This window comes from Anastrepha ludens, chromosome 2, assembly GCF_028408465.1.
Source record: "Anastrepha ludens isolate Willacy chromosome 2, idAnaLude1.1, whole genome shotgun sequence".
NCBI classification, from domain to species: domain Eukaryota; kingdom Metazoa; phylum Arthropoda; class Insecta; order Diptera; family Tephritidae; genus Anastrepha; species Anastrepha ludens.
The window spans coordinates 53,074,002-53,086,207 of record NC_071498.1 but is presented as its reverse complement, the minus strand read 5'-3'; the positions used below and the strand labels follow the sequence as shown (position 1 = coordinate 53,086,207).

At 37.9% G+C, this 12,206-nt stretch overlaps 1 protein-coding gene across 2 annotated transcripts in view; it reads left to right on the top strand.

Annotated features, from left to right (window-relative positions):
* Positions 1-12,206, top strand: part of LOC128871129 (uncharacterized) — a 410,182-nt gene that overhangs the window by 273,668 nt on the left and 124,308 nt on the right. For both annotated transcript variants that reach the window (XM_054113306.1, XM_054113305.1), the window contains exon 9: positions 1,904-2,093. In XM_054113306.1, coding sequence (XP_053969281.1) covers positions 1,904-2,093 — 190 coding nt within the window. The remainder of the gene's footprint in view (positions 1-1,903; positions 2,094-12,206) is intronic.

Below are 12,206 nucleotides of genomic sequence, written 5' to 3'. Positions count from 1 at the left end.
GTTTAAAAGGTTCCACAAAAATATTTTTCGGGAAATTTGAATAGAGGTTCTCTCGGACGAAAACAGTGTGCGATAACGGAAAATAGTACACTATTAATTTGTAATAACTTACATATTCCTTTAACTTACTCAATTCGTACTTCCGCTTTCACGAAAGGACTGCAGAGCTATTATAGGACATAATATGTTGGCCGCACATGCTCACGGACAAATTCAGGAAATGTAGAGACGATGTTGAGGAAACTTTAGAACGCCTTCTGTGCTTTTGTCTGGCATTAATAAAACGTGTTTAAAATGCCTGGGAGCCCCACTGTTTGAGGGTCTGGAGGACGTCTCAAAAGCGGATCTCCCAGCTCTGCTTAGATTCGCCAAAAGCGTTGGCATCCTATATGATATCTAGTTTGAGTATTCATAGGGACCAAAAGATCTATGCATGGCTTAATGCCAACTAGGGTAACCTAAACTAACCTACACATTCGTTGTTGTTGTTGATGTAGCAGCTTACTAAACTTACCGCTGTAAACGCCGACCGTCTTCGTTTAACTCGTCTAACGGTAGGCCCAAAAAACAAGTTGTTTCTATATGTCGGGTCCAGAGAGAAAGGCGTGATAGGTGAGTAGGTTTGATAGGGTACGCGAATAGGTGACTAGTGTCGTGCGCTGTGCATTTACATGCTGGTCATTCATTGAGTATGTCAGGGTCGATTCTCGATAAGAAGGGCTTTAACCTTTTACAAAGTACAGAATGTTATTGGAATAAATTTGCGCGGGACACGCAAGGCAGCTAAAGCTCTTCGTCTGCCATAGGTGGAGGTTGGACTCCAATAACAACATTCGGGGATCGAGAATCTCTGAATGTGGTAAAGGTATCCGGATGAATTTCATTTAATGTGCGTCTATATACTGTCCGGTCCAGTAGTTGTAGTTGTGTTTTGTCCTGGATATCGTCAATGTAGTTGAAGATATATTTATTGACATGCCTGGGAAGCATATTTGTCTCTTTTTCCTCCTACACTCTAGAATCCTTCCATTAATGAGATTGTTTTACTATTTATAAGCAAATATATAAGTTTAAGGGTCGAGGGCGTGTTACGCATCCAAGCTTGCTAAATAAGACGTAGAACAGTAATTTTTAAAACTAAATTTTATTTTTCTAAAAGAGGTTTCAAAATACGCAAATTTCAAGTCATATCATTTTTTAGCTTGAAAAAAAAATCCAATCCAAAAAAATCTATTTTCCGAAAGTGAAAATCTTTTTTTTTTTTTTGTTTTTGACTGTGAGGTTGGCTTCTCACCATGTGGAAACCGTCGCTACTACGCATGTGGTAATTCCATTAAAAATATCCCTCCTCTTCTCTTGAATTTTTCCCCCGACCCCTGGACTGCTTCCGCATTGGCTCGAGGTTGGGCTCCAGGACGGTGTCCCAATAAGGACACTTACTTACTCATCATGCGTCCCAGTCGCTTGCTTTTCAGCTCAAATTTCCTTTTCACGCCTCTTTTCTCGGATAATATCCTCACCGAAATTTGCGATGGCATTCCATTTTTCTTCGCATACCATCATTTTCTCGATTATTAGCTCAGATGCAAATACATCAATAGCTCGCTGCAGAGCTGTTCTCCTTGTGTTGAAAGTGAAACTCTCATCTTACTTATAAGGCACGGTTATCGGAAATTGATAGACTTTTTTTGTCAACTAGACGGAGTTATCACACATTTGTTCACCGTTTTTATAAGTAAGCAATCTTACATACTTAGCTGTTTGTTAGTATCTATAAAAAATTACAAAGACAGAAATTGCTTTTTTACAAAAAAAAACTACTTTGCTTTAAATACACACTCTTCTGACACACTGTGCACATCTACTTAATGTCCTACCTTTTTATTTTATATTTTCGTTGCAGATACGAGGATATGTACAACAATCCCATTAAGGCTACAAATTTGGAGCATCGCGATGTGGTGCTCGATATACTCTCCGACGCACGTGTTGTAGGTCCATTACTACAGACCGGCCTATTTCATGCCGATGTGAATCGCCGCAATTATATGTATGTCTTTGGGCACAATAGCGCAACGGGCCCACATGCTAGCGTAAGTACATTTTTATTAAATATGTAGGTGTATATGGAGGTAAAATGGTGTTTACTTATAAGTAAAGAAAACAGGTAGAAAGAGCGTAAAGTTGGTAGATTAAGGTAATAAAAAGTGTTCCAAATTTGTATTAAAAGTAAAATATGCAGAAAGCACGTACGGGTATAAAATCTACGCTAAATTTTATTTAACTTCACCGGTTGGGAGTGAGTTGTATGCTGGGGTCATTAACCACAATATGAACAGCTTTTGTTTGTACTTATAAAAAGCCATGACTTAAAATTTTAAGTGGTGTTATTAACACTGAGTTAGTGAATACAATATGCATTGGGTTTATTTTAGGCTTTAAACTCCTTAGTAATTCATTCAACTTTTCTAATAAATCATTACTATTTGTAGTTATGAGTGAAACAGGGTAAGTTGAAATTTCAGCTGTCTTCATTCACCTCCAGACAGAATGCACACTTAGACCTAATAGATCCGTTCGGATAAATATGTTGAGCGTTGGTTTGAGTCTCCCGTTTTATTGAAAATAAAACAAGTTTGTTATTTAATAACCCTGGCAAATGCATGGCAATTCGCCAACTTAGTTTTGCTCACCCAAGGTGCACAATGATAAAGGGGAGCCTTATTTTCCTCAGCAAAGGAGGGTAGTGATAAGTAATGTTCGACGCTCTGATTTCTTGGTCGTCTCGATTGTGGTGGCAAAAGGTTTTTATAGGTGAGCATCTCCATGTTAAGTACCCAAGTATTTCCGACATTGTAAATTTTTAAATTAAATAATTAAATTTAAAAAATGAATTATTTATTGTATGAAAATTAAAGAACAATTTATAATTTTGAGATTTATTCAATTAAAAAAAAAATTTGTTTGTTAAAGTGAAATGTATTTGATTAATTTTAGTATTTAAAATTTTCCTTTTATATTTTATGATAAAAACTATTTTTAAAACAATTTTGTTTAAAAATAAAAATATCTTTTTGTTAAAAACTTTTGGAAAAGCATTGAAAATATTGCTATAGAGTTTTTTAAAGCAAAATATCGTTGGTTATTTCTAGTATTCAAAAATAAAATATTATCATTTTTTACTTTTTTAAAAAATTTTGTTTGAAAACATTTTTACTTTTAGTAAATGTTTTTGTTAAAAAATTTTGTTTAAAAAAAATTGATTTTGTTCTTCAGAATTTTTGGGAAAACATTTTTTCCTGCCACGATTGAAATTTTCAATTGTCAGCCAAATTTAGAACATTGTTCGATTATTTGACATAGAATCGGTCAGATGCATTTTGCTGACAGACACAAAACTAATCCTCAATACTCAGTCTAAGGCGAAAATTTCAAACTTACGGTCAGCGAGAAGATAATTATAGGACAGTTAATGATAAGATCAGATCTTCTTAAACTGCATTTAGGCCAGATTTTTCGAGCTGCCTAACTGCGGGGTTTTCCCGTACCTCTTTCATTTGGCTGTTAACAAAAATTTGTATTTAACCATATTTTTAAAGATATGCGCAATAACAGTGTGCCCGCTTTATATTATAAGGTTTCAGGATGCAAAACATGAAAATTGTTTCTTACGTCAATTTATCTGCTATGTAGTCCCCTGGTTTATCTCCATAGTCTGGCACACATACGATACGTTGTATTCCCCACTTAGCAGCTGGCGTATTTAGAGTTAGTGTAGGGTAAGCTGGCAACCCTACAGTATACCGGTACCAGCAGCACTCGTGCATATCGGTTGCTCCGGTCACCTTTTCAATTCTTAGGTATATCTTGAAATTGTTTTCTGCTAGTTTTTTAAAAAGTGTATAAAATTTAATACAAAGGTAGGGTGTTTTTTTTATTTACCCCGGTAGGATAAAATATATTTCCAAGAAAAACCATGTGAAAGTTCAAAAGTGGCTCTCATCTGTACATAAACGATTGCTAGATGGTGATTTGCTGTAGCAAAATAATCTATTGGCTGCTGTATTATCGGAGTAGGTAATGACTCATTACTGTTTTGGGAGAAAAATATAGAAAGGGAATCCTTGTATTCCTGCAAGCTTAGCACGAAAACTATGGGATTGCGACAGCCGAAAGCTAATGTTAAGTTACCGATTTTTAATTACTTGACTGATTGTGAACCTGTGAAGTGTAAATCGGCATGCATTCACGATACTTCAAAGTGTTTTTTTTGCCATGAAAAGGCTTTTGATAGGAAACATTTACTTGTGAAAGCAATTCATAATTTGTAGTCTTGGCGCATGACTATCTTTCGGAAGGGCACATGTTCCAATCTCCGTGCACGAAACACCAAATGATAGAAACAGCTTTTTCTAATAGCGGTGGCCCCTCGACAGGTACTAGAAACCTCCAAGAGTATTGCTGCCATGTAAAAGCAAGACTAAAAAATCCAGCCAGTGTTCAGAAGCGGCGTAAAACTGTGGGTCTTTCCATGTGTGGAACTGCAACAAGACGCATGCCACAAATAGTACGAAGAGCTCGGCAAACGCCTAAAAAGTATATGAGCCCCAATTATATATATATATTTATATACGAGGTGCGTTCAAAAAGTCTCGTGGATTTTGTGTTTTTTTCCAAAAATTATTTATTTATTCATTAATATCTAATTTGTCCCCTTCAAAGTAATCCCCATTAGATATTATGCACTTGTTCTAACGTTTTCCCCAATCTTTGAAGCACTTCAACAAAGTTGTTCAGCTCCTCGTAGAGTAAGCCTTTCATGGGCCTCTTCAGTTTCGGGATCAAGAAAAAGACATAGGGGACCAGATCTGGGGAATACGGTGGCTGTGGCATCATTAGTATGTTGGTTTTGGCCAAAAAGTCGCGGACAAGCAATGATGTGTGAGTAGTTCTTACACAAATCCGGGCGTTTCTGGCGGATTGCTTTACGCAAATTGCGCATAACTTGAAGGTAATATTCCTTATTGACCGTTTTACCGTGTGGCAAGAACTCATGATGCACAACGCCCCTGCAATCGAAGAAAACGGTAAGCAAAACTTTTACATTCGACCGAAGTTGGCGCGCTTTTTTCGGTCTTGGTTCGTGCGGCAGCTTCAGTTGAGATGATTGAACTTTGGTTTCCACGCCATAACTATAAACCTACGATTCGTCACCAGTTATGACCCTGTGTAGCAAATTTGGGTCGTCGCGGACAGAGTCCAACATCTCATTAGCAATGTTCATGCGATACTGCTTTTGGTCGAAATTTAGCAGTTTTGGTACGAATTTTGCGGCGACCCGTCTCTTGCCCAAATCATTGAAAAAAATCAAATGGCTGGAGCCAATCGATATGTCTAGGTCTTCAGCAACTTCTCTAACGGTGATTCGACGATTGGCCAATACCATTTTCTTCACTTCATCAATTTTTTCGTCTGTTGTTGAAGTGCTCGGACGTCCGGCACGCTTTTCGTCCTTCACATCTTCTCTGTCTTCAGAGAACATTTTGTACCACCGATAAAAGTTGCTTTGGTTCAAAGTAGCTTCTCCGTATGATACAATCAACACTCGGAATGCATCCGCGCACTTAATTTCGTTTTTCACACAAAATTGTATACAGATTCTTTGGTCCATCTTTTAGAATAGGTAAAAATCGAAGACGAGCCGAAACACGTGCAAGCAAAGCAGCTGTCAACAATTAACTGAACATTCAAAATGGCCGAACTTGTCGGCATGAATGAGAGGCACGAATACCAAAATATCGGCACAAAAAAATCGATATTCGAATAGATGTAACCTGCGAAAATGTAAAGTTACTTTTTGAACACACCTCGTATATTCTTTATTTAAAGAACAATATCATGTTGCAAAGCATAAACTGTATAGACTTTGCATTTGGTAAAGTACGATGTTACTGATAACCTTCAGCAGAGTTGATGATCGGGGATGGCTGGAGTATTACCTGAGCCCAAGAGCCTGCTCACCCACACCAATCAGCCTTACTTTCTTTACCAATGATTACCTTACTTTCTTCAAGTCTATGGTTTGTGAGCCATCAACGTATCTGTGACTAGTACAGTCAATATGACAAGGAAAATTACAATTAATAGGACTATGAATAAGTTCGTGCGGTTTTTTTTCGAAATTTGAAACTTTATTGACGTAAAATGGTTAAAAATTTAATATTCAAAATATTGTCCATCGCTTACTACTACTTTTTCCCATCTTTCTGGCAATTCACGGATTCCCTTTGTGAAAAATTCGGTCGGTTTTGCCGCAATCCACGAATCGATCCATTTTTTGACTTCATCGTAATTACGGAAGTGCTGGTCAGCCAGGCCATGTTGCATCGATCGGAAGAGATAGTAATCGGATGGCGCAAGGTCTGGACTATACGGCGGGTGGGGTAGGACATCCCATTTGAGCGTTTCTAAGTATGTTTTGACCACTTGTGCAACATGTGGCCGAGCATTGTCATGTTGCAAAATAACTTTGTCGTGTCTATCGGCGTATTGCGGCCGTTTTTCTCGCAGTGCTCGGCTCAAACGCATCAATTGTCGTCGGTAGACATCCCCCGTAATCGTTTCATTCGGTTTCAGTAGCTCATAATACACAACACCCAGCTGGTCCCACCAGATACACAGCATAACCTTCAGGCCATGAATATTCTGCGCCGACGTCGATGTTGAAGCATGGCCAGGGTATCCATACGTTGCCCGACGTTTTGGATTGTCGTAATGGACCCACTTTTCATCGCCAGTCACAATTCGATGCAAAAAACCCTTTCTTTTGTGCCGTTGAAGCAGTTGTTCGCATGCCATAAAACGGCGTTCAACGTCTCTTGGCTTCAATTCATACGGCACCCAATGGCCTACCTTTCGGATCATTCCCATGGCTTTTAAACGTTTGGAAATGGTTGATTGATCAACTCCCAAAGTTTTTGCAACCTCTTCTTGCGTTTGAGCCGGATCTTGATCGAGCAATTCCTCCAATTCGGTATCCATGAACTTTGGCGGCGCACCCTCGCGTTCTTCGTCTTCCAAGCCAAAATCACCACTTTTAAAGCGTGCAAACCACTTCTGGCACGTTCGCTCAGATAGAGCATGCTCACCATAAACTTCCACCAAGATACGATGACTTTCGGCTGCTTTTTTCTTCATATTAAAATAATGAAGAAGAATTCCCCGCAAAAACACATTATTTGGCACGAAATTCGACATTTTCAAGTGTGGTAAAAATATTGTTGTTTACGCTTCAAATAAAAAACTTATACTGACGTTTGTGCCTTACGACAGTAGCTCTCCAATGAATGTTTGGAAATGTGGATCGATGGAATAATAATCAAGTTACGCCATCTGTTGTAAAACCGAAACGAACTTATTCATAGTCCTATTAATTAATCTGACCTTGACTATAGCTATGACTGGAAATGCAAAAATTACTATGACTACGAAAAATCTTAAACATAGACTGTGGCTATCACGCAAATTACTATGATTATGGTTTTACATATGGCATAGTGTGACTAGTCCTACTTTTATTATGACTATGTCTGTGAAAATAGCTAAGGTTGTGCCTATGACAACGACTATGAAAATATCTCTGACCACCTCTATAACTAGTGGTCCTCACTATGAAAATTACAATAACAATGACTACGCCTTAGACTATGAAGGTGACTACGATTATAACCACCGGTATGCAAATTAATATTACTATGGTTATAACCAGGATTATGATTATGATAACCATGCCAATAAGAAAAAAATTATTATAATTTTTTTTTTCGTTTTTGTGAGGAGGTTGAAATCAAAATGTCAAAAACATTATCGGCACACCAGTGGTCTATGAGGCATGCTGCCTCTAACACTTTAACCCTTCTCCTTCTATGTTGATTTCCACCCTTGAATCCCTTTAACATTTCTTCAAGATGGAGGCGCGGTTAAGTCTTCTAACATAACAAGTTCCTGTGTCCAAGTTCCACTCTTGTGAGCGTATGGGGACTTTACGACATCAATGGCATCTACTCCCTCCACTGCGTTCATAGCTGGTTCTGCAGTCAATAGTCCAATACATTCAAGCTATTGTCTTGTTTTCTATAATCAGTGATTGACTTTATTTTTATCTGTTGTCAGTCTGTCTCAAATAGTTCATCTACACCAAGTTCATCTCCGGCCAAGCTATTTTTGCTGCGGCTACTATTGTTGTTGCTGCTGAAATTAAAACTGCTGCTGTGGTTTCTGGGCTTTCCCCTCCTAACCAATATGACCCCTAGTTGAGCCTCATCATGACCGTAGCCGCGAACGTTTTTATGGTGTCCCATTTAGCGATGGATAAGCACATATCCAGGACGAATCTTATGTGAGACAGCGCATGTTCGAATGCTTTCTTCAGCACTGCTCGTTCTTTACTAATACTTTTGCAGTAAAAGACCTTGTGTTCTGCTCTCTCAACCATATTCGAGTAACTTGGGCAAAAAGAGCGGTTAGCCAATTGGTCACGGCGTAGATATTCCAAGAAACAGCCGTGCCCGGTGAGTATCTGAGTTAGATAATGGTCGATGTCGCCATGCTTATTATGGCTATGGCTATACCTATGACTTCGATAATGACTGTTTTTAAGACTATGCAAATAACTGTGGCTATGACTATCAGTATGAAAATGAATATGATTGTAAATATGATTATGACTATGGCTATGCCTGCCTCTATGACAAGTCATACTATCAAAAAGGAAATGACAATAACTATGAATAGGACCATAACTACAAGAATGTCTTTTTCTATAAACATAAATGTTGAATTGCGCTCAAATTTTGCATATCCCTAACTTATTTTTTGCCCTTTTCCTTCTTCAACTTTTGGATTAAAAAAAAAATTCTAGTGAATCCCTAAGTCTCTTCAGTTACTTAGCGTATCAATTGAGGAGCCTTGTTTTACTTCCTTCTTTGTTTTTTGCATCGGATAATTGTCATTCTACTGATAAACAAATTGGAAAACATGCACATTAGAACATTAGAACATTATAAGATTAGAGAATGGTAATAAAAAGTACTATAAAACTTAACTCTTAAGTATTATATTTCCCATATCAGAACACTTTATTTCAGTTTTACTTTATTTCAAGGGTTATTCCTTTGACGGGCGTATTAATTTATATACATTGACAATTACAACCCAAAATTACGAACTGACAATTTCGCTTTTAGCTCTTTACGCCATTTTTCATGCATTTATTTCACTGGTACTTTATTCTGTCATTCCATTGAATATGTCGCCATGAATTTTGAACAAATACTCGTAATTCGCTATGTCACTTAATTTACTCTTGGAAATCAATAAAAGCGATACTTGAGTGTGCCCTATTCAGCGGAAAATATACCATACCAACACACACTAACCCACGCCCATACGCAGCTATCATACGAGTATATTTACGATTATTTGTGCAATCAAATGATGTGCATGTATTCGTATTTCTCGCTATTTGTATGTGTGTGTGTGTGTGTGTGTGTAATATAGAGATTTATTTTAATGTCTTTACCAAAACGGTAGAAAACAATGCGCTTGCCAGCATCCACTAGGGCAGCTAATACCAATACGTGTGATATATATGGGTCTATATGTATGTATAGGTATAATTGTGTACATATATACATGTGTATGTGTGTAACCTAGTGTGTGTGCAAACAAACAAACGATCCTATTTGCCCTACTGACAAACTTTATATCGCAGTAAAAGCGGAAGGACAAACGGCATTCAGACGTAGACAAAAGTTTGGACTTACAATGGAAGTGCCATTTGAAATTGCTAACAATACGCGACTGTGCTGTGTTATTACAATTGCCCTGTAGAGAATAAAGCTGCTACAGTGATTTGCTAACTTATTTGAAATATTACATAAGTTCATTTAGAAAGCTAGAAATTTTAATAGATCTGTTAATGCAAACATTTCCGAGAATGTTTTGTAATGTTTTTCAGAAATAAGGCCAATATTATGATTTCATAAATTTATGGTTTTCTGTCTAGGGCTTTACGAGCAGCGCATTACACGACCTTGATGTTTAGGAGTTTTATTCAATAAAAATTGAAATACTAAAAGTAGTTAATTTAGTATTTGCAGGTGCGGGAGTTAGACTGCCGCAACCGAGGAGGTTTCGGTTGAAATTCCATTCGGTGGATCTGCGCTCGAAATCCATAGTGCGCTTGAAGTGGCTTGAAGCATCAAATTATAGAAACGGTTTATTGAATGACCAGCATACAAAGCAAGCCTCTGACGGTATTTGTGCCATGAAAAACATTTGTAAAATTTTGAGTAGCCATAAAACTCAAGATTTCTCTTGTTATAGAACAACATCAAATCATATACAACAATTTGGAGGAAAAGCGTTACCAAACACCTAATATTCGGATGAATAAGCCAATATTCGGCTCATGCGTAAAGACAGTATTGTAGTACGGAAGCGAAACATGGGTGGTATCTAACACCATCACACTGAAACTACAAGCCTTCATCAACAAATGTCTCCGCATCATCTGCAGAATATTCTGGCCAAACACCATCAGTAACAACGCTCTGTGGAGATTAAAAAACGAGGAACACATCCTTAGGCAAATCAAATGCAGAAAGTGGCGATGAATAGGTCACATATTGAGAAAACCGCCAGATAGCATCACGAGATTGGCACTGGACTGGAACCCGCAAGGGAGCAGAGGTCGCGGTCGCCCAAAAAACACTTGGAGAAGATCGATGCTGCGCGAACTAGCAGATGCCGACATCTTATGGGACGGTGCAAAAACAACAACACAGAACCGTGTACAATGGAAGAGTCTTGTCGCCCCGTCTTGTGGCCCTATGCTCCCGAGAGGAGTGAACAAGGAAAAAAAAATGAGACAATTATTTATACACCTGTGCTCACAAGCATAGCAGCGCCACATTTTCAAGATTTGGACTATATACATATATACTATATATACAATATATGACTCTATTTTTTTTTTTTTTTGTATTTTTACATTAAGGTATTGTTTAAACTTTAACGAAAGTCATATAACTTTACATTGTAAACCTTATAAAAACTTCAAAAAATTTTCAAACAAATTCCATCAAAACTTCAAACTCTTTTATCAGAATTTTCAGAAAAATGTCCAGTACTTACTTTTAGTGCCTATTCAATTCTAGTGTTAAAGAGCCAGTTTAAAGTGACTTAAAAATAGAGTTGATTTTTCATTCCTTTTCTTCTGTTGTCGGTCTTGTGCTTGTTCTCTATACAAAAAAATGTTGAACATTTGTTATTTCAAATGAACAGCAGGAAAAAAATATCAAAAATGAAGCGGAGAACAAGTTTTATCCCAACACCGGATAGTTCCATAGAAGAGAAAAATAGTATGTTCATAACAACTTTGCTCTACTCCTCCCATTTTGAAGGCGACTGACTAGAAAGTTTGAAATTTGAGACTGAGACTTTAAATTGAATGTTTTTTAGTGTTACAAATAATATTTTTATAACGCAATTTACAGGGTCCGGCACTCGAAGTGCATATGACCTTGAGACGGGCCAGAAACGAATTGCAAGCTGCCCGAGTGTGGCTTGCAGGTATTTTGGCCCACTCGTGGACAACGGCTATTTTCAGCGCCTCGAGACTTGTAAACTTTTTAGTTCGGAATTTTCTCTCCAAAATAGCCCAAAGAGAATAATCCATCGGATCCACATCAGGTGAATTTGAGAGCCACTGTGTATTATGAAATTCGGAACGTTGTTTTTTAGCTATTCTTGGTTCACTCGAGCTTTGTGAGACCTTACCGAGTTCTGTCGAAACGTCAATAGTCTGTCACTAAAATGTTTGTCTGCCCACGGCTTCAAAACAACCTCTCGAATACTTTTGCGATAATATTTCTCATTTACCTTGACGCCAGGCTTGATGAAAAGGATTTGAGAGCGCCCATCCGTGGTTACAGCGGTCCAAACCATTATCTGTGGCGGGTACTGCCTCCTGTTAGCCAATTGATGACTCAAATTCTCGTATTAACGACCGGTCAAATAAACCTTAGGGAGTTTACGAATTGCTCAATTTGAAAAATTTTCTCGTCAGAAAACACAATGTTCGGAACACAGAAATTGCCCGCTTTCGGCCAAACGAATCAACACCTTCGCTCTCTCAAGCCTGA